The 22,797-nt window shown below is 51.2% G+C and overlaps 1 protein-coding gene across 2 annotated transcripts in view; it reads left to right on the top strand.

Moving 5' to 3' along the window:
- The first annotated feature begins 2,714 nt into the window (after positions 1–2,714).
- cdk14 (cyclin-dependent kinase 14) overlaps positions 2,715–22,797 on the top strand; it is a 113,185-nt gene continuing 93,102 nt past the window's right edge. Inside the window, exons 1-3 of one of the 2 annotated variants that reach the window (XM_038276384.1) lie at positions 2,715–2,834; positions 17,469–17,714; positions 22,606–22,700. In XM_038276384.1, the coding sequence (XP_038132312.1) occupies positions 17,484–17,714; positions 22,606–22,700 (326 nt within the window). In that variant the 5' untranslated portion in view covers positions 2,715–2,834; positions 17,469–17,483. Of the gene's footprint in view, positions 2,857–17,468; positions 17,715–22,605; positions 22,701–22,797 lie in introns of both variants that reach the window. The other variant, XM_038276393.1, reaches the window with a different exon arrangement.

Raw genomic sequence — 22,797 nt, 5'->3', positions numbered from 1 at the left:
CCTCCTCTTCCTCAGCCTGGAGGTCCATCCTCCTCTTCCTCAGCATGGAGGTCCATCCTCCTCTTCCTCAGCGTCCATCCTCCTCCTCTTCCTCAGCCTGGAGGTCCATCCTCCTCCTCCTCAGCATCCATCCTCCTCCTCCTCAGCATGGAGGTCCATCCTCCTCTTCCTCAGCATCCATCCTCCTCCTCCTCCTCAGCATGGAGGTCCATCCTCCTCTTCCTCAGCATCCATCCTCCTCCTCTTCCTCAGCATGGAGGTCCATCCTCCTCCTCTTCCTCAGCATGGAGGTCCATCCTCCTCCTCTTCCTCAGCATGGAGGTCCATCCTCCTCTTCCTCAGCATGGAGGTCCATCCTCCTCCTCTTCCTCAGCATGGAGGTCCAACCTCCTCCTCTTCCTCAGCATGGAGGTCCAACCTCCTCCTCTTCCTCAGCATGGAGGTCCAACCTCCTCCTCTTCCTCAGCATGGAGGTCCATCCTCCTCCTCTTCCTCCGCATCCATCCTCCTCCTCTTCCTCAGCCTGGAGGTCCATCCTCCTCCTCTTCCTCAGCATGGAGGTCCAACCTCCTCCTCTTCCTCAGCATGGAGGTCCAACCTCCTCCTCTTCCTCCGCATCCATCCTCCTCCTCTTCCTCAGCCTGGAGGTCCATCCTCCTCCTCTTCCTCAGCATGGAGGTCCATCCTCCTCTTCCTCAGCATGGAGGTCCATCCTCCTCCTCTTCCTCAGCATGGAGGTCCATCCTCCTCCTCTTCCTCAGCATGGAGGTCCAACCTCCTCCTCTTCCTCCGCATCCATCCTCCTCCTCTTCCTCAGCCTGGAGGTCCATCCTCCTCCTCTTCCTCAGCATGGAGGTCCAACCTCCTCCTCTTCCTCAGCCTGGAGGTCCATCCTCCTCCTCTTCCTCAGCATGGAGGTCCATCCTCCTCCTCTTCCTCAGCATGGAGGTCCATCCTCCTCCTCTTCCTCAGCATGGAGGTCCAACCTCCTCCTCTTCCTCCGCATCCATCCTCCTCCTCTTCCTCAGCATGGAGGTCCATCCTCCTCCTCTTCCTCAGCATGGAGGTCCAACCTCCTCCTCTTCCTCCGCATCCATCCTCCTCCTCTTCCTCAGCCTGGAGGTCCATCCTCCTCCTCTTCCTCAGCATGGAGGTCCAACCTCCTCCTCTTCCTCCGCATCCATCCTCCTCCTCTTCCTCAGCATGGAGGTCCATCCTCCTCTTCCTCAGCATGGAGGTCCATCCTCCTCCTCTTCCTCAGCATGGAGGTCCAACCTCCTCCTCTTCCTCAGCCTGGAGGTCCATCCTCCTCCTCTTCCTCAGCATGGAGGTCCATCCTCCTCTTCCTCAGCATGGAGGTCCATCCTCCTCCTCTTCCTCCGCATCCATCCTCCTCCTCTTCCTCAGCCTGGAGGTCCATCCTCCTCCTCTTCCTCAGCATGGAGGTCCATCCTCCTCCTCTTCCTCAGCGTCCATCCTCCTCCTCTTCCTCAGCATGGAGGTCCATCCTCCTCTTCCTCAGCGTCCATCCTCCTCCTCTTCCTCAGCCTGGAGGTCCATCCTCCTCCTCTTCCTCAGCATGGAGGTCCATCCTCCTCCTCTTCCTCAGCCTGGAGGTCCATCCTCCTCCTCTTCCTCAGCATGGAGGTCCATCCTCCTCCTCTTCCTCAGCGTCCATCCTCCTCCTCTTCCTCAGCATGGAGGCCCATCCTCCTCTTCATCAGTGTCCATCCTCCTCCTCTTCCTCAGCATGGAGGTCCATCCTCCTCCTCTTCCTCAGCATGGAGGTCCATCCTCCTCCTCCTCAGCATGGAGGTCCATCCTCCTCTTCCTCAGCATGGAGGTCCATCCTCCTCCTCTTCCTCCGCATCCATCCTCCTCCTCTTCCTCAGCATGGAGGTCCATCCTCCTCCTCTTCCTCAGCATGGAGGTCCATCCTCCTCCTCTTCCTCCGCATCCATCCTCCTCCTCTTCCTCAGCCTGGAGGTCCATCCTCCTCCTCTTCCTCAGCATGGAGGTCCATCCTCCTCTTCCTCAGCATGGAGGTCCATCCTCCTCCTCTTCCTCCGCATCCATCCTCCTCCTCTTCCTCAGCATGGAGGTCCATCCTCCTCCTCTTCCTCAGCATGGAGGTCCATCCTCCTCTTCCTCAGCGTCCATCCTCCTCCTCTTCCTCAGCATGGAGGTCCATCCTCCTCTTCCTCAGCGTCCATCCTCCTCCTCTTCCTCAGCATGGAGGCCCATCCTCCTCTTCATCAGTGTCCATCCTCCTCCTCTTCCTCAGCATGGAGGCCTTGTTGATCTCAGAGCTTCTGTCTGATTAAATCCAGTCTGAAATCCTTTTAACTGGTTTATTTTGTCCATCTGATGGTTTCATGGAGGAATATTTTCTGGTAAAGTCAGAAAAATCACATGTTGTGTCATTTGGTGATAACTGGTCCAATTAGAGCTATAGTTTAGGTAGAAAGTTTGACAGCAGGACCGTCCCCCACCTGTTTCTGAATCATAAGACATGGCAGTAATGCTGAGGGGAGGAGCTCAGCTCCTGGCTCAGCTTCCTTCTCCTCTGGGTTGGACCATTTCAGAGCAGAGCGGGGGGGGGGGGGGCTCTGGGCTCCAGGGGCTTCTCATCTCCCCCCTCCCTGAGCAGCTGCAGCTCCCCGGCTCTCAGCCAAACAGCCCTGCTCTGATGCCCCCCTCTCCCCCGCCCTGCGTTGGTACAGCCCGGTTTTGCGGCCTGTAGAGGGAGGAGGAAGAGGAGGGAGGTGTTTGGAGCGGCTTGCAGGGACAGCGGTGGCCTGAATGCTTCCTCTCTGTTCTCCAGAGGCGTCCAGGTGAGCTGATTCCTCCTGGAAGGTAAGCGGCCGCTGATCGCTGCTCCTCCTCGCGCTGCAGGCTAACATGGAGGAGCGGATCCAACATGTCAGGCGGGGTTTAGAGGAGCAGAGCCGCGGTTCCTGCATGCATGATGCTCGGTGTCTGATGGTGGATGGAGCAGCTGAGAAGCTAAGAGAGAATCTATGTCTGTAGATCTAGCCTGGAACAACGGCAGCTCTGACAACATCCTCCTTTGCGCTCACAGGACGAGCTCTACGCTCCGGCTGTGGAATGAGGTTGATAGACGGGAAGCCCTGATGAGGCGGACCCCTGGCCCCCAGCTGGGGGGGGGGGGGGGGGGGGACTGACAACAGCCAGACTGTTGTCAGGCTGTATCTGTGACACAGTTTGAGGGTTAATCTGAGGGGTTTAGGGGTTAATTTGAGGGGTAAGGAGTTAATCTGAGGGGTTTAGGGGTTACTCTGAGGGGGTTAGGAGTTAATCTGAGGGGTTAGGAGTTAATCCGGGATTTAGAAGTTAATCTGAGTGGTTAGGAATTAATCTGAGGGGTTTAGTTGTTAATCTGAGGGGTTTAGGGGCTAATCTGGGGGTAAGGAGTTAATCTGAGGGGTTTAGGGGTTAATTTGAGGGGTAAGGAGTTAATCTGAGGGGTTTAGGGGTTACTCTGAGGGGGTTAGGAGTTAATCTGAGGGGTTAGGAGTTAATCTGGGATTTAGAAGTTAATCTGAGTGGTTAGGAGTTAATCTGAGGGGTTTAGTGGTTAATCTGAGGGGTTTAGGGGCTAATCTGGGGGTAAGGAGTTAATCTGAGGGGTTTAGGGGTTACTCTGAGGGGTTTAGGGGCTAATCTGAGGGGTTATGAGTTAATCTGAGGGGTTTAGGGGTTAATCTGAGGGGTAAGGAGTTAATCTGAGGGGTTTAGGGGTTACTCTGAGGGGGTTAGGAGTTAATCTGAGGGGTTTAGGGGTTCATCTGAGGGGTTTAGGAGTTAATCTGAGGGGTTAGGAGTTAATCTGGGATTTAGAAGTTAATCTGAGGGGTTAGGAGTTAATCTGAGGGGTTTAGTGGTTAATCTGAGGGGTTTAGGGGCTAATCTGAGGGGGTTAGGACTTAATCTGAGGGGTGTAGGAGTTAATCTGAGGGGTTTAGGGGTTAATCTGAGGGGTTTAGGAGTTAATCTGAGGGGTTAGGAGTTAATCTGGGATTTAGAAGTTAATCTGAGGGGTTAGGAGTTAATCTGAGGGGTTTAGGGGCTAATCTGAGGGGTTTAGGGGCTAATCTGAGGGGGTTAGGACTTAATGTGAGGGGTTTAGGGGTTAATCTGAGGGGTTTAGGGGTTAATCTGAGGGGTAAGGAGTTAATCTGAGGGGTTTAGGGGTTAATCTGAGGGGTAAGGAGTTAACCTGAGGGGTAAGGAGTTAATCTGAGGGGTTTAGGGGTTAATCTGAGGGGTAAGGAGTTAATCTGAGGGGTTTAGGGGTTAATCTGAGGGGTAAAGAGTTAATCTGAGGGGTTACGGGTTAATCTGAGGGGTTTAGGGGTTAATCTGAGGGGTTTAGGAGTTAATCTGATGGGTTTAGGACTTAATGTGAGGGGTTTAGGGGTTAATCTGAGGGGTTTAGGGGTTAATCTGAGGGGTAAGGAGTTAATCTGAGGGGTTTAGGGGTTAATCTGAGGGGTAAGGAGTTAATCTGAGGGGTAAGGAGTTAATCTGAGGGGTTTAGGGGTTAATCTGAGGGGTAAGGAGTTAATCTGATGGGTTTAGGGGTTAATCTGGGATTTGGAAGTTAATCTGAGGGTTTTAGGAGTTAATCTGAGGGGTTACGGGTTAATCTGAGGGGTTTAGGGGTTAATCTGGGATTTAGAAGTTAATCTGAGGGTTTTAGGAGTTAATCTGAGGGGTTTAGGGGTTAATCTGAGGGTTTTAGGAGTTAATCTGAGGGGTTTGGGAGTTAATCTGATGGGTTTAGGGGTTAATCTGAGGGGTAAGGAGTTAATCTGAGGGGTAAGGAGTTAATCTGAGGGGTAAGGAGTTAATCTGAGGGGTTTAGGGGTTAATCTGAGGGGTAAAGAGTTAATCTGAGGGGTTTAGGGGTTAATCTGAGGGGTGAGGAGTTAATCTGAGGGGTTAGGAGTTAATCTGAGGGGTTTAGAGGTTACTCTGAGGGGGTTAGGAGTTAATCTGAGGGGTTTAGGGGTTCATCTGAGGGGTTTAGGAGTTAATCTGAGGGGTTAGGAGTTAATCTGGGATTTAGAAGTTAATTTGAGGGGGTAGGAGTTAATCTGAGGGGTTTAGGGGCTAATCTGAGGGGGTTAGGACTTAATCTGAGGGGTTTAGGGGTTAATCTGAGGGGTTTAGGGGTTAATCTGGGATTTAGAAGTTAATCTGAGGGTTTTAGGAGTTAATCTGAGGGGTTACGGGTTAATTTGAGGGGTTTAGGGATTAATCTGAGGGGGTTAGGAGTTAATCTGAGGGTTTTAGGAGTTAATCTGAGGGGTTTAGGGGTTAATCTGAGGGTTTTAGGAGTTAATCTGAGGGGTTTGGGAGTTAATCTGATGGGTTTAGAGGTTAATCTGAGGGGTTAGGAGTTAATCTGAGGGGTTTAGGGGTTCATCTGAGGGGTTTAGGAGTTAATCTGAGGGGTTAGGAGTTAATCTGGGATTTAGAAGTTAATTTGAGGGGGTAGGAGTTAATCTGAGGGGTTTAGGGGCTAATCTGAGGGGGTTAGGACTTAATCTGAGGGGTTTAGGGGTTAATCTGAGGGGTTTAGGGGTTAATCTGGGATTTAGAAGTTAATCTGAGGGTTTTAGGAGTTAATCTGAGGGGTTACGGGTTAATCTGAGGGGTTTAGGGGTTAATCTGAGGGGGTTAGGAGTTAATCTGAGGGTTTTAGGAGTTAATCTGAGGGGTTTAGGGGTTAATCTGAGGGTTTTAGGAGTTAATCTGAGGGGTTTGGGAGTTAATCTGATGGGTTTAGAGGTTAATCTGAGGGGTAAGGAGTTAATCTGAGGGGTTTAGGGGTTAATCTGCGGGGTAAGGAGTTAATCTGAGGGGTTTAGGGGTTAATCTGAGGGGTGAGGAGTTAATCTGAGGGGTTAGGAGTTAATCTGAGGGGTTTAGAGGTTACTCTGAGGGGGTTAGGAGTTAATCTGAGGGGTTTAGGGGTTCATCTGAGGGGTTTAGGATTTAATCTGAGGGGTTAGGAGTTAATCTGGGATTTAGAAGTTAATCTGAGGGGTTAGGAGTTAATCTGAGGGGTTTAGTGGTTAATCTGAGGGGTTTAGGGGCTAATCTGAGGGGGTTAGGACTTAATCTGAGGGGTTTAGGGGTTAATCTGAGGGGTAAGGAGTTAATCTGAGGGGTAAGGAGTTAATCTGAGGGGTTTAGGGGTTAATCTGAGGGGTAAGGAGTTAATCTGAGGGGTTTAGGGGTTAATCTGAGGGGTAAGGAGTTAATCTGAGTGGTAAGGAGTTAATTTGAGGGGTTTAGGGGTTAATCTGAGGGGTAAGGAGTTAATCTGAGGGGTTTAGGGGTTAATCTGAGGGGTGAGGAGTTAATCTGAGGGGTTAGGAGTTAATCTGAGGGGTTTAGAGGTTACTCTGAGGGGTTTAGGAGTTAATCTGAGGGGTTTAGGAGTTAATCTGAGGGGTTAGAAGTTAATCTGAGGGGTTAGGAGTTAATCTGAGGGGTTAGGAGTTAATCTGAGGGGTTATGAGTTAATCTGAGGGGTTTAGAGGTTACTCTGAGGGGGTTAGGAGTTAATCTGAGGGGTTTAGGGGTTCATCTGAGGGGTTTAGGAGTTAATCTGAGGGGTTTAGTGGTTAATCTGAGGGGTTTAGGGGCTAATCTGAGTGGGTTAGGACTTAATCTGAGGGGTTTAGGAGTTAATCTGAGGGGTTTAGGGGTTAATCTGAGGGGTTAGGAGTTAATCTGAAGGCTTTAGGGGGTGGGGCTTATCTGCGTTGACTGCGACACAAGCAGCCCTTACACTGTAGTCCAGGATGCATCGCTCCCTGTTCACATCCTCAGTTCTGCTCTTCAGAACCAGCCATGCTTCTGAGCAGATGGGTGAAGTCCAGCTGGGTTTTCTCTACGCATTCTTCAGGGAGATGACTTCAGTCTGTTATAAGCACCAACTAGGACGTGTAAACATACCAAACGCTGCGGCTCTGTAGAGGCTCTTTATTCTCTGATTACATTTCATTCCTCAAACCCCCTTACGGAAGAATATTTTAGTGACCCAGTCCCATTAAAGCAGGCATGACCGTGAAGCTGAAAGCTCTCACTACGTCCATAGATGCTGTAAATGGAATCCACCTCATACTCTACAACTTTTATCAAACATTCATCTTCATCCGTCGCCTGAACTCATCTGAAGCAACTTAAACTGTTTGAAGGAAACAAAAGCTCATCTTCTACTGAAAGCCCCAGTTAACAAGAATTCTGGGTAATTTTATCAGTTGCTCTCCCATCACTCTGGAAGCCCAGAGACATAAAGCCTGAGAGAAATGCCACTGCACCTTCAGTCCAGCAGGTGGCGGTAGTCGGATCATATTCATGTGGTTCTTCCTTTAACACTGGTCTGCTAGAAATAAATCTCTAAGTTTAAGAAGTTTGGCCTTTATTTTTTGTTGATCAACTTGTTTTTGGTCAGAGTTACTTTTTAACAGTTTGAATGATTTAAAAAGCCACTAAAAAGTAATTTTCATGGTTATTTTCTTCTGTTGTGAAAGCGTGGTAAATCTCAGACTGAAAAGGTTTTTATGCTGTCAATATCTAAATGTTATTTAATAAAGTCATTGTCCACATAAGGATAGACTGATTTCCAGTAGGAGCTGTAGACAGTTGATTGGCCGATGGAAGGATCCCCACTGGCCATCAGACGGCGTCCAGCTCGCGATCTCAGCGGCTGTCAGCATAGAATCTTTAAAAATAAAGAATATGAACTTATTCACGCATCCCAGTGATTTCACTCCACTAACTTAGGCTCACGGGTCTAAAGAGAAGGAATATTTCTACACAGAAAAGTGAAAGAGCTCCATCAGTCGATTAATCCAAACATTTTCCTTTGAACTGTGAAGAAACCGTTTGGAAATAATATTAACCTACAACGTTAAAGCCTTAAAGTTGAACATTACACTCTCACTTTCAGTGACTTTCAGGCACCAGAGACGAAAACCTGCTGCAAGAAATCCCCGATCCCCTGGTCGGCTTTGGGGTGCTACTAGCTCCTGTTAGCTTAGTTAGCCTAGCAGATTAGTTAGCCTAGCTGATTAGTTAGCCTACTAAATTAGTTAGCCTAGCTGATTAGTTAGCCTACCAGATTAGTTAGCCTAGCTGATTAGTTAGCCTTCCTTATTAGTTAGCCTACCAGATTAGTTAGCCTAGCTGATTAGTTAGCCTTCCAGATTAGTTAGCCTACCAGATTAGTTAGCCTTCCAGATTAGTTAGCCTAGCTGATTAGTTAGCCTACCAGATTAGTTAGCTTTACTGATTTAAAACTACAATAATAATAATAATATTCTTGATCAACCGACTAGACAGAGGAAGTTTTAACACTTACTTTCCCTCTTAACATATTTAAATAACTGGGGGCAGGTGATGCTGTGATCAGACTGTTGCTGTGATCAGACTGTTACTGTGATCAGACTGTGATCAGACTGTTACTGTGATCAGACTGTGATCAGACTGTTACTGTGATCAGATTGTGATCAGAGTGTTACTGTGATCAGACTGTTACTGTGATCAGACTGTTACTGTGATAAGACTGTGATCAGACCGTTACTGTGATCAGACTGTGATCAGACTGTTACTGTGATCAGACTGTGATCAGACTGTTACTGTGATCAGACTGTTACTATGATCAGACTGTGATCAGACTGTTACTGTGATCAGACTGTGATCAGGCTGGTGCTGTGATCAGACTGTGATCAGGCTGTTACTGTGATCAGACTGTGATCAGACTGTTACTGTGATCAGACTGTTACTGTGATCAGACTGTGATCAGAGTGTTACTGTGATCAGACTGTTACTGTGATCAGACTGTGATCAGACTGTGATCAGACTGTTACTGTGATCAGACTGTGATCAGACTGTGATCAGACTGTTACTGTGATCAGACTGTGATCAGACTGTTACTGTGATCAGACTGTGATCAGGCTGTTACTGTGATCAGACTCTGATCATACTCTGATTAGACTGTTACTGTGATCAGACTGTTACTGTGATCAGACTGTTACTGTGATCAGACTGTGATCAGACTGTGATCAGGCTGTTACTGTGATCAGACTCTGATTAGACTGTTACTGTGATCAGACTGTTACTGTGATCAGACTGTGATCAGACTTTGATCAGACTGTTACTGTGATCACACTGTGATCAGACTGTTACTGTGATCAGATTGTTACTGTGATCAGATTGTTACTGTGATCAGACTGTTACTGTGGTCAGACTGTTACTGTGGTCAGACTGTTACTGTGATCAGACTGTTACTGTGATCAGACTGTTGCTGTTGTCAGGCTGTGATCAGGCTGTTACTGTGATCAGGCTGTTACTGTGATCAGGCTGTTACTGTGATCAGACTGTTACTGTGATTAGACTGTTACTGTGATCAGACTGTGATCAGGCTGTTACTGTGATCAGACTCTGATTAGACTGTTACTGTGATCAGACTGTGATCAGACTTTGATCAGACTGTTACTGTGATCACACTGTGATCAGACTGTTACTGTGATCACACTGTGATCAGACTGTTACTGTGATCACACTGTGATCAGACTGTTACTGTGATCACACTGTGGTCAGACTGTTACTGTGATCAGATTGTTACTGTGATCAGATTGTTACTGTGATCAGACTGTTACTGTGATCAGATTGTTACTGTGATCAGACTGTTACTGTGGTCAGACTGTTACTGTGATCAGATTGTTACTGTGATCAGACTGTTACTGTGGTCAGACTGTGATCAGACTGTGATCAGGCTGTTACTGTGATCAGACTCTGATTAGACTGTTACTGTGATCAGACTGTTACTGTGATCAGACTGTGATCAGACTTTGATCAGACTGTTACTGTGATCACACTGTGATCAGACTGTTACTGTGATCAGATTGTTACTGTGATCAGATTGTTACTGTGATCAGACTGTTACTGTGGTCAGACTGTTACTGTGGTCAGACTGTTACTGTGATCAGACTGTTACTGTGATCAGACTGTTGCTGTTGTCAGGCTGTGATCAGGCTGTTACTGTGATCAGGCTGTTACTGTGATCAGGCTGTTACTGTGATCAGACTGTTACTGTGATTAGACTGTTACTGTGATCAGACTGTGATCAGGCTGTTACTGTGATCAGACTCTGATTAGACTGTTACTGTGATCAGACTGTGATCAGACTTTGATCAGACTGTTACTGTGATCACACTGTGATCAGACTGTTACTGTGATCACACTGTGATCAGACTGTTACTGTGATCACACTGTGATCAGACTGTTACTGTGATCACACTGTGGTCAGACTGTTACTGTGATCAGATTGTTACTGTGATCAGATTGTTACTGTGATCAGACTGTTACTGTGATCAGATTGTTACTGTGATCAGACTGTTACTGTGGTCAGACTGTTACTGTGATCAGATTGTTACTGTGATCAGACTGTTACTGTGGTCAGACTGTTACTGTGATCAGACTGTTACTGTGATCAGTCTGTTACTGTGATCAGATTGTTACTGTGATCAGATTGTTACTGTGATCAGACTGTTACTGTGATCAGACTGTTACTGTGGTTAGACTGTTACTGTGATCAGACTGTGATCAGACTGTTACTGTGATCAGACTGTTACTGTGATCAGATTGTTACTGTGATCAGACTGTTACTGTGGTCAGACTGTTACTGTGATCAGACTGATACTGTGATCAGATTGTTACTGTGATCAGACTGTTACTGTGGTCAGACTGTTACTGTGATCAGACTGTGATCAGACTGTTACTGTGATCAGACTGTTGCTGTTGTCAGGCTGTGATCAGGATGTTACTGTGATCAGGCTGTTACTGTGATCAGACTGTTACTGTGATCAGACTGTGATCAGGCTGTTACTGTGATCAGACTCTGATTAGACTGTTACTGTGATCAGACTGTTACTGTGATCAGACTTTGATCAGACTTTGATCAGACTGTTACTGTGATCACACTGTGATCAGACTGTTACTGTGATCACACTATGATCAGACTGTTACTGTGATCACACTGTGATCAGACTGTTACTGTGATCAGATTGTTACTGTGATCAGACTGTTACTGTGGTCAGACTGTTACTGTGATCAGACTGTTACTGTGATCAGACTGTGGTCAGACTGTTACTGTGATCAGACTGTGATCAGACTGTTACTGTGATCAGACTGTTACTGTGACCAGACTGTTACTGTGATCAGACTGTTGCTGTTGTCAGGCTGTGATCAGGCTGTTACTGTGATCAGACTGTTACTGTGATCAGACTGTGATCAGACTGTTACTGTGATCAGACTGTTGCTGTTGTCAGACTGTTACTGTGATCAGACTGTTACTGTGATCAGACTGTTGCTGTTGTCAGACTGTGATCAGACTGTTACTGTGATCAGATTGTTACTTTGATCAGGCTGTGATCAGACTGTGATCAGGCTGTTACTGTGATCAGACTGTGATCAGACTGTTACTGTGATCAGACTGTGATCAGACTGTTACTGTGATCAGACTGTTACTGTGATTAGACTGTGATCAGACTGTGATCAGACAGTGATCAGGCTGTTACTGTGATCAGGCTGTTACTGTGATCAGACTGTGTACAGACTGTTACTGTGATCAGACTGTTCCTGTGATCAGACTGATCAAAAGATGATGTTTGACTCAACTACAATCATTCAGTTGGAACAGTGATCAACAATCAGCTTCAGACAGCAGATTAGCTTCAGAAAGAAGCCACTGATTGAATGCAGCTCTGACTGCATGGCAGATAACAGCATGAGCGCTGCTTTCAATCATTGGGCTTTGGTCTGATTCCTACCCAGTGGTTTTCCACTAAGGGTGTTTGCAGAAGTGGTGCTTGTGCTGATGAGTTCCCCATGAATGGTCAATTAGACCTGAACCCCGGAACCACTTAGACTCAGGTGGACTGTTGTTCCCATGAGGAATGATATTCTGAGTTGAAGGCTGCTCCATGCTGCTATCTGGTGGTAGGATCTGCAGTAGGTCTCCATGTCCTCCTGTGGTTTTACAGACTGGAGAGGCGTCTGGTTGCATCACAGCTTCCTGTTAACGATCCGTCGTGCCGTTACTAGTGAAGGTGATTGAAGGTCATTTTTTTAGACCAAAGCTAAAACATTTTCAGCCGCTTGGGTCTGAACAGCTCCATTTCCAAAGGTCTGCTGTTGGTCCGAACACAGAAACCAGTCAGACCAGTGAGGACCTCTCAGGGTGTTGCATCGTGTTCTGCTCCCACAGCTTTCCTGGTTCAGTGGTTTGAACTGACTGACGTGAATCTTTGAGGCGGCGGTCGCCTGCGACTGTTGCTGTCCTGCCTTCAGAGCCTCGTGGAGTGATGTGGTGATGGAGCAGAGGGTTAAATGGTAAATGGCATGTACTTGTATAGCGCCTTTATTCAAGTCAGGAGACTTGACCGAAGCGCTTTACACTACATTCATTCACTCACACACTGATGGTGGACAGCTGCCCTGGGGCTCACTGACAGAAGCGGGGCTGCCGTACACTGGCGCCACCGGGCCCTCTGACCACCATCAGTAGACAATGCAGGTGAAGTGTCTTGCCCAAGGACACAACGACACTGAAAGTCGGAGTCAGGGCTTGAACCGTCAACCCTTCGATTTCAGGGCAAACTCCTACATCCAACGCCACTGTCGCCCGTAAGTCCCATCATGACCAGTCTGTGATTGCCTGCTGAAGCCGGAGCTGCTGGGAAACTGGCCAAACCAGTCACTGATGTCCGAGTTTCTGTTTTTGGATCCAAATTAATAGACTGATGTTAATTGGGTGCTGGGAAGCCCGTCAGGAATGCCTCACCGATACCACCATCTTAATGCTGGATCGGGGTCCCGCCCGGTACTGGTATCAGTATCGGTGCAACACTAGTGGAAACCCAGGAAATGTTTACTGGACCTGGCAGCAGTCTTCACAAGCCGCCTTACATGATCTGCTGTGTGATGATCCATGGTGGCTTTTCTCTGAACCAACTGGTTTCTTCCCAGTCCAAACATGCGTGTTAATCTGGTGGATTCACTGTAGGTTGCCCTCCGGACTGTGGGGGCGTGTCTCTGTCTCCCCGTGACCTCCTGCCCAGTAGAGGATGAAGGGATGCGGACGGTGGAGCAATGGAGGGTTGTTCTGACCCAGCCCATCAGCAGCATCCCTCCTTCTCCTTCCTCCCTCTAGGTTGCCGTGGTAATGCTCCGATCTGCAGATGTTTTCAGTTCCAGTTCAGCTTCATCATTTCTGACCTGATAAAATGAGGAGGATTTGTTAGAAATGATGAAAAGTCTCTGCAGCAACAAGGAAAATGTATTCCTGGGATTAATGGATCTGGTTTCCTTCTGCCAGACGGTAGATGCTCAGAGAGGAAGGTCACAGTGGGTCTGACGGCGGAGCTGAAGGAGACGGGACGGCGGGACTGAAGCCAGATTGGAAACACTGGAATCAGAAGGAATCCTTCAGAATAAAAGACAGACCCAGTTCATTGACATCCACAGAGACCAGAAGATGAGGCTGCAGAGCATGGAGCAACGTCCTGGAGAAGCAACTGAGGAGGGAAAAAAACCTGGAAGACCGAAAGAATCCTTTCTGCCAAGAAGACGATCTTTTTCCACCAAGTTCTCCAAATGTTTAAACCTTTTCCAGTTATCCGCAGGACTGGATGTCTAATGACCGCTACAGCTGCGTTTTCCTTCCCCATCAAACCGCGATGACTGCACCTACCAAAACATTCAACATTAACAGACCTGAGGTCTTCCTGCTGGAAGGAGGTGCTTTCTGGCTGCTTTCAAATTAGTCTGTTTCAGAAAAACAATGATGCGGACCGCAGGAAGCGGACAGCAGGAGGCAGACCACAGGAAGTGGACCGCAGGAAGCGGACAGCAGGAAGCGGACTGCAGAACGCAGACCGGAGGAAGAGGAGCGTAGGAAGCGGAGCGCAGGAGGCAGACCGCAGGAAGCGGACAGCAGGAAGCAGACCACAGGAAGCGGACAGCAAGAAGCAGACCGCAGGAAGCGGACAGAAGGAAGTGGACCGCAAAAAGCGGACAGCAGGAAGCGGACTGCAGGAAGCGGACTGCAGAACGCAGACCGGAGGAAGAGGAGCGTAGGAAGCGGAGCGCAGGAGGCAGACCGCAGGAAGCGGACAGCAGGAAGCAGACCACAGGAAGCGGACCGCAGGAAGCGGACAGCAGGAAGCAGAAAGCAGGAAGCGGACAGCAGGAGGCAGACCGCAGGAAGCGGACAGCAGGAAGCAGACCGCAGGAAGCGGACAGCAGGAAGCGGACAGCAGGAAGCGGACAGCAAGAAGCAGACCGCAGGAGGCAGACGGCAGGAGGCGGACCGCAGGAGGCGGACCGCAGGAAGTGGACAGCAGGAAGCGGACAGCAGGAAGCGGACAGCAGGAGGCAGACCGCAGGAAGTGGACAGCAGGAAGCGGACAGCAGGAGGCAGACCGCAGGAAGCGGACAGCAGGAGGCAGACCGCAGGAGGCAGACCGCAGGAAGCGGACAGCGATGGGTAATTAGTCATGCTGCATGACTGCTGATGGCGTGCGGAAGCCAGCACGCCGTTCTCTCGAATGCTTCCAGAACCTCTCAGTTGGTCTGTGGAGTTCTGCCAGAGATCCGTTTCTTCCATCAAAGTAGCCACTAGTTTAGATCATTCTCCATCAGCTCCCATCTCTGGCTCCTTTCCAGTCTAGCATACATGGATCTATGCTCTTCCTTCCTGCAAGGCAGCAGACCTTTGTTAAAGGGCTTGAGTGAGAAATCAAGTGTTGAAACGTGTTTAATGTTGTTCTGCTGGTGCAATGATCCGTGGCGGCCTGAGCAGAGGCAGAGGGAGCTGCAGAACGGTCGGTGCTAATGGCTGATTTCTGCTCTGCAGCTTATTTGATGGTGAAGGTGGCTGAATGTAGAGCAGCTGCTGGGACCTGATGCTAGCTCTGAACTTTCACATGATTGGAGATAAACTCTGATTGTTACTCACCTTCAGCCCCGCCCTCGCCGTCTTATGGGCCTCCTAAGGCGCCGTCATATGCAGCCTCATGCATGCAGGGCTGTTCTGCTACTGAGACTCTGAGGAAGAGGCCGACGTGAGGAGGAGGAGGAGGAGCTTCAGCCTCGGCAGCAGGTACCTCAGTGTGATGGAAACCACCTCCTACAGCTGCTGCTTGTAACGCGGCTGCAGGCTTTATGGCTGATTGGTGTTTTATGGCCTCCATGGCGGTGGTCATCATTCATGCTAATAGTTGAATTAGCCCGGACTTCCTGCTGTGTTTCTGCCCACATTCTCCATTACTGGATGACAGCTATGAGCCGAGATGAATCGAACTGATCCCTGAGCGGCGGCGGGTCGCTGCAGCCGCGCCAACATTAATTACAAATGAGAAAACAGTGCAGTTGCTGCTGGGTCATCTTTGTGGGGCGCTGGCCCTACCCCCCACCCATCCCTCCTGCATCTGGCTGCTCCTCTGAGTCGCCAGCAGGTCCCTCCTCAGGAAGAATCCATGCAGGTGGAGATGCAGATGATGGTTGTAGATTCCTGCAGCCGTTGCTCTCTGACCTGGATGGCTGACTGTGAGCAGGCAGCCAGGCTGAAGGTCTGTGAGGGGGTCAGGGTTGTGACGCTGCTGATTCTGTCACTGCGACGCCACGTTTGAGGCGTTTACTACGAATCTCAGCAACAGGCAGGAAACGGATCGTTTCAAACAACTTTTACTCAGCGAGGGAAGGACACCTAAGAGGACGCTCTCTAGGAAACCCGACTCACCAGCACGACTTCTAAGCTTGCTCCTATCAGTGACATCTGCCTGATCGAGTTCTAGGCTCTGGTGGAGGAGCGTCAGACGTCAAAGCGCCAGAGAGACGAATAGATTGAGTGGCTGTTTCACTTGCAGACTGTTGGGGCCTGAAAGCTAACCAACTTTAGCACATTGGATTCTTTCTTTAGGTCATGCTCCAAAGGCATATATATATATATATATATATATATATATATATATATATACACACAGTGGATTGGAAAGTATTTGGACCCCTTTAAATTTCTCACTCTTTGTTTCTTTGCAGCTATTTGCTAAAATCAATAAAGTTTATTTAACTTCTTATTAATGTTCACTCAGCTCCCCATCCTGGCAGAAATAAACAGAAATGTAGAAATGTTTGCAAATCCATTCAAAGAAAAAGTGAAATATCACCTGGTCATAAGTTTTCAGACCCTTTGCTGTGACTCTCATATTTAACTCTCATGCTGTCCGGTTCCTCTGATCCTCCTTCAGATGGTCCAGCTGTGTTTAATGAACCTGATGAGGAAAGGAGCACAGCTGTCTATAGAAGAGCTGTCAGAGCAAAGCAGAACCATGAGGGGGAAGGAAAGGAGCTCAGAGACTGAGGCCAGGCTCACATCAGGCCAAGGTTCCTAAACAGGTTCCTCAGTGGCTCCATCATCCTCCAATGGAAGCAGTTTGGGACGAGCAGAACTCTTCCTAGACCTGGCCGTCCCCGAGTCATTAGAGCAAATCTTTAGTCATTTCTACCCTGATGTTTTAGAAGGTTTTCTTGGTATTCCTAAATGATTGTAACTGAAACCTTACATCTCCTGAGAGTATTGCTAAGCAAATGGTGGCAGTCCTCGCCAGGCTCGTGAAACTATCTATATCACTATACCCCCCCCCCCCCCCCCCCCCCCCAACACACACACACACAGGGGGTGGACTGAACTGGGTCCATTGTCTTTGGTTGGTTGCTGGTTACATGCTGAGTAACACTTTGTTAGCAGCTGCATTTAGCTGGAGGAAAGAGGCTCCTTTGTTGGTGGCGTTTTGGGTCTATGACTAAAACATGAACGGAGCTGGACTCAAGCTGCATGTCTGTCAGCTTCAGCTTTTCCTTCAGTTGGTTTCAGGGACCTGGACCCAGAACGGGTCTGCAGTGTCATCGGGTCCGGCTGATGTCCTGATCGCTTCGTTTAGGTGAGGGAAGGGTTGCCGTGGGAAAGCCTGGCTGTTAGTCAACAAAGCAATGAGCTGCAAGATGACTCCTGCTGTGTGTCAGAGTAATTAGAAGTTGCTGCCGGGAGCCCGGCTTAAATATTTAATCTGAAGGGAGCCGTGGCAAAAACATGTCATGCTGCCCGAGTCCTTTATGTCCGTCTCACGGAGTCCACCGCGCAGCAGCCTCTGGTAAGATGCTCTGTTAGAGACTGTGATGGCGGTTCCGTGTGATGGCGGTTCTGTCTGGAGCGACAGACCCACACCCTGTGGCACACAGGTGAAGCCTGTCCAGCCTGGTCCGGTCCAGCCTGGTCCGGTACAGCCTGGTCCGGTCCAGTCCGCTCTGGTTTCCCTCTATTTCTGTGTTCCTGACTCTGATCCTGCTCTCTGTCTCTTTGGCAGATATGCGTCACAAAGATGTCCACACGCGGCTGCCAGGGAACAGACTCGGTCATCAAACCCCTGGACACCATCCCTGAGGACAAAAAGGTCAGAGTTCAGCGCACGCAGAGTGGCTTCGACCCGTTCGAGAAACCCGCCAGCCAGGTGAAGAGGGTCCATTCAGAGAACAATGCCTGCATCAACGCCAAGAGCTCGTCATCTGGAAAAGAGTCTCCCAAGCTGCGCCGCCACTCCAGCCCCAGTTCTGTAAGTCCTGCTTTCAGAACCACCAGATGTGGGTCCAGTTCTGGACCAAACCAGGACTTTGGTCCAGTCTGGGATTCTATCGGGTGTAGAACCAGACATGGAGCCTGGTGGTACGGAACCAGAGCTGCGGCCGGGTTTGGGTCGTTCAGGTTTCCTTCTGATGGACAGCGTCTCCTGTAGGACATGGAGGATCATCTGTCGGCATCTTAGATGAACAAACCTTCATGGTGATGTTCTGAGGGAGGAGCAGACATGGAACCTGGTGGTACGGAACCAGAGCTGCAGCCGGGTTTGGGTCGTTCACCTTCATGGTGACGTTCTGAGGGAGGAGCAGACATGGCTTCTCAGACATGGTGGACTGGTTTATACTCTGATGGCTCGCCAGCCACAGGCTTTCTGGTTGGATGCTGAGGGAACATGCTGCCCAGATTTCAGATCTTTATTTCTGGTATCGGACAGGTTCAGATATCGGTCCGGTTCTGGCACCAGTCAGGTTCTAATATCTGTATTGGATCTGAACATCCATCATATTTAATATATTTGTGCTTTTCTGATATAATATTTAATGTTTGGACTAAAACGTGATATTTTTTCATGCTGGCTTTTGGCGCAGTTCTAAATCTCTGAATGTGGCCGGGTCTGTATGGGAGGAAGACCAAGAGAGGAACATCCTTCACTTCCTGCCTGATCCCAGGAGGAAGTCTAATTTGTTTAGAAAAGCTCTGAGAAAAGCTGAGCTCATTAGAGCTGGGCGGGGCTTAGATGGCAGGATGAAGGCCATGCGGCCCGGCGCTGACCAACCCCTGTGTGAAGCATCCTGCTGATCCCGTAGAGGCGTGAATGTAGAAGCAGCTTTATGGCCTCATATTAATGGAAATAAACTCAAAGAGAAGCTGTGAAAGCAGCTGATGATTATGGTGATGGGAGGGAGGTCAACACCATCAGAGCACCATGGAGAAACCTGCTCAGAATTAAACAGAGCTTATGGTGGTGATGATGATGATGATGATGATGATGTGCCAATGAAGATCCTTCTTGGTATTAGAGGAAAACATGCATCATATTTGGAATGATGTTTTAAAAAAATATACTAATAATGATTACAGACTCAAACACATTTCGTAAATTTTGGGCAGAATAATATGGTTCCTGTTTGGGTAGAGAGAATGGATGGCCAGCTCAGGGCGGTTAGTGGTACCAGCTCAGGAGGGTTGGTGGTACCGGCTCAGGGCGGTTGGTGGTACCAGCTCAGGAGGGTTGGTGGTACCAGCTCAGGAGGGTTGGTGGTACCGTCTCAGGGCGATTGGTGGTACCGTCTCAGGGCGGTTGGTGGTACCGTCTCAGGGCGGTTGGTGGTACCGTCTCAGGGCGGTTGGTGGTAGCGGCTCAGGGCGGTTGGTGGTAGCGGCTCAGGGTGGTTGGTGGTACGGTCTCAGGGCGGTTGGTGATTGCGTCTCAGGGCGGTTGGTGGTACCGGCTCAGGAGGGTTGGTGGTACCGGCTCAGGGCGGTTGGTGGTACCGGCTCAGGAGGGTTGGTGGTACCGGCTCAGGAGGGTTGGTGGTACCGGCTCAGGGCGGTTGGTGGTACCGGCTCAGGGCGGTTGGTGGTACCGGCTCAGGAGGGTTGGTGGTACCGTCTCAGGGCGGTTGGTGGTACCGGCTCAGGGCGGTTGGTGGTACCGGCTCAGGGCGGTTGGTGGTAGGGTCTCAGGGCGGTTGGTGGTAGGGTCTCAGGGCGGTTGGTGGTAGGGTCTCAGGGCGGTTGGTGGAAGGGTCTCAGGGCGGTTGGTGGTAGCGTCTCAGGGCGGTTGGTGTCACCGTCTCAGGGCGGTTGGTGGTACCGGCTCAGGAGGGTTGGTGGTACCGGCTCAGGGCGGTTGGTGGTACCGGCTCAGGGCGGTTGGTGGTACCAGCTCAGGAGGGTTGGTGGTACCGTCTCAGGAGGGTTGGTGGTACCGGCTCAGGGCGGTTGGTGGTAGCGTCTCAGGGCGGTTGGTGGTACCGTCTCAGGGCGGTTGGTGGTACCGGCTCAGGAGGGTTGGTGGTACCGGCTCAGGGCGGTTGGTGGTACCGGCTCAGGAGGGTTGGTGGTACCGTCTCAGGAGGGTTGGTGGTACCGGCTCAGGGCGGTTGGTGATAGCGGCTCAGGGCGGTTGGTGGTAGCGTCTCAGGGCGGTTGGTGGTAGCGTCTCAGGGCGGTTGGTGGTAGCGGCTCAGGGCGGTTGGTGGTACCGGCTCAGGGCGGTTGGTGGTAGCGTCTCAGGGCGGTTGGTGTTACCGTCTCAGGGCGGTTGGTGGTAGCGTCTCAGGGCGGTTGGTGTTACCGTCTCAGGGCGGTTGGTGGTACCGGCTCAGGAGCGTTGGTGGTACCGGCTCAGGAGGGTTGGTGGTACCGTCTCAGGAGGGTTGGTGGTACGGGCTCAGGAGGGTTGGTGGTACCGGCTCAGGGCGGTTGGTTGTAGGGTCTCAGGGCGGTCTCAGGGCGGCTGGTGGTAGGGTCTCAGGGCGGTTGGTGTTACCGTCTCAGGGCGGTTGGTGGTACCGGCTCAGGAGGGTTGGTGGTACCGTCTCAGGAGGGTTGGTGGTACGGGCTCAGGAGGGTTGGTGGTACCGGCTCAGGGCGGTTGGTGGTAGGGTCTCAGGGCGGTCTCAGGGCGGCTGGTGGTAGGGTCTCAGGGCGGTTGGTGGCAGCGTCTCAGGGCGGTTGGTGGTAGCGTCTCAGGGCGGTCTCAGGGCGGCTGGTGGTAGGGCCTCAGGGTGGTTGGTGGTAGCGTCTCAGGGCGGTTGGTGGTACCGTCTTAGGGCGGTTGGTAGTACCGTGGTACCAGCTCAGGGTGGTTGATTGTACCATCTCAGGGTGGTTGAAGGTACCGTGGTACCAGCTCAGGGCAGTTTATGGTACCGTGGTACCGGCTCAGGGTGGTTGGTGGTACCAGCTCAGGGTGGTTGGTGGTACCAGCTCAGGGTGGTTGGTGGTACCATCTCAGTGTGGTTGGTGGTACCGTCTCAGGGCGGTTGGTGTTACCGTCTCAGGGCGGTTGGTGGTAGTGTCTCAGGGCGGTCGGCGGTAGCGTCTCAGGGCGGTCGGCGGTAGCGGCTCACGGCGGTCGGTGTTACCGGCTCAGGGCGGTCGGTGGTAGCGTCTCAGGGCGGTTGGTGGTACCGGCTTAGGGCGGTTGGTGGTACCGTCTCAGGGCGGTTGGTGGTAGCGTCTCAGGGCGGTTGGTGGTACCGGCTCAGGGCGGTTGGTGGTACCGTCTCAGGGCGGTTGGTGGTACCGTCTCAGGGCGGTTGGTGGTACCGGCTCAGGGCGGTTGGTTTGTAGCGTCTCAGGGCGGTTGGTGGTACCGTCTCAGTGTGGTTGGTGGTACCGTGGTACCAGCTCAGGGCGGTTGATGGTACCATCTCAGGGTGGTTGAAGGTACCGTGGTACCAGCTCAGGGCAGTTTATGGTACCGTGGTACCGTCTCAGGGTGGTTGGTGGTACCAGCTCAGGGTGGTTGGTGGTACCAGCTCAGAGCGGTTGGTGGTACCAGCTCAGAGCGGTTGGTGGTACCAGCTCAGGGTGGTTGGTGGTACCAGCTCAGAGCGGTTGGTGGTACCAGCTCAGGGTGGTTGGTGGTACCAGCTCAGGGTGGTTGAAGGTACCGTGGTACCAGCTCAGGGCAGTTTATGGTACCATGGTACCGGCTCAGGGTGGTTGGTGGTACCAGCTCAGGGTGGTTGGTGGTACCAGCTCAGGGTGGTTGGTGGTACCAGCTCAGGGTGGTTGGTGGTACCAGCTCAGAGCGGTTGGTGGTACCAGCTCAGAGCGGTTGGTGGTACCAGCTCAGGGTGGTTGGTGGTACCAGCTCAGGGCAGTTGATGGTACCATCTCAGTGTGGTTGGTGGTACCGTCTCAGGGCGGTTGGTGTTATCGTCTCAGGGCGGTTGGTGGTAGTGTCTCAGGGCGGTCGGCGGTAGTGTCTCAGGGCGGTCGGCGGTAGCGTCTCAGGGCGGTCGGCGGTAGCGGCTCAGGGCAGTCGGCGGTACCGGCTCAGGGCGGTCGGCGGTAGCGTCTCAGGGCGGTCGGCGGTAGCGGCTCAGGGCGGTCGGCGGTACCGGCTCAGGGCGGTCGGCGGTAGCGTCTCAGGGCGATTGGTGGTAGCGTCTCAGGGCGGTTGGTGGTAGCGTCTCAGGGCGGTTGGTGGTAGCGTCTCAGGGCGGTTGGTGGTAGCGTCTCAGGGCGGTTGGTGGTACCGGCTCAGGGCGGTTGGTGGTACCGGCTCAGGGCGGTTGGTGGTACCGTCTCAGTGTGGTTGGTGGTACCGTGGTACCAGCTCAGGGCGGTTGATGGTACCATCTCAGGGTGGTTGAAGGTACCGTGGTACCAGCTCAGGGCAGTTTATGGTACCGTGGTACCGGCTCAGGGTGGTTGGTGGTACCGGCTCAGGGTGGTTGGTGGTACCAGCTCAGGGTGGTTGGTGGTACCAGCTCAGAGCGGTTGGTGGTACCAGCTCAGGGTGGTTGGTGGTACCAGCTCAGAGCGGTTGGTGGTACCAGCTCAGAGCGGTTGGTGGTACCAGCTCAGGGCAGTTGATGGTACCATCTCAGTGTGGTTGGTGGTACCGTGGTACCAGCTCAGGGCAGTTTATGGTACCGTGGTACCGGCTCAGATTGGTTGGTGGTACTGTGGTACCGGCACAGAGCGGTTGGTGGTACCAGCTCAGGGTGTTACTGTGGTACCGGCTCAGAGCGTTTTTTTAGCTTATTGAAGTTCTTCCCATCCTGATGAATCGGGGCAAACCTTCTCAGCTCCGTCTCTCTGATCTGAAATGTTCCTCAGAGGCGTTTCTTCTCTCGTCTTTTCTTCTTCCTCACATCTGATTTTTTTCTCTCTTCCTTTCTCAGCCCACAAGCCCCAAGTTTGGAAAGGCCGACTCCTATGAGAAGCTGGAGAAGCTGGGGGAGGGTTCATACGCCACCGTTTACAAAGGCAAGAGCAAGTAAGTAGCAAGCAGGATGAATCCCTGCTTCATTCAGTGCTCGCCTGCTTCCTCAACCCATGCATGCGGCCATTGATTAGTTTTCCTGCCGCGCCTG

The sequence above is a fragment of the Cyprinodon tularosa genome, unplaced genomic scaffold, assembly GCF_016077235.1.
Source record: "Cyprinodon tularosa strain WSP-4 unplaced genomic scaffold, ASM1607723v1 ctg1004, whole genome shotgun sequence".
Classification (NCBI taxonomy): domain Eukaryota; kingdom Metazoa; phylum Chordata; class Actinopteri; order Cyprinodontiformes; family Cyprinodontidae; genus Cyprinodon; species Cyprinodon tularosa.
This window is presented reverse-complemented; position numbering and strand designations above follow the sequence as displayed.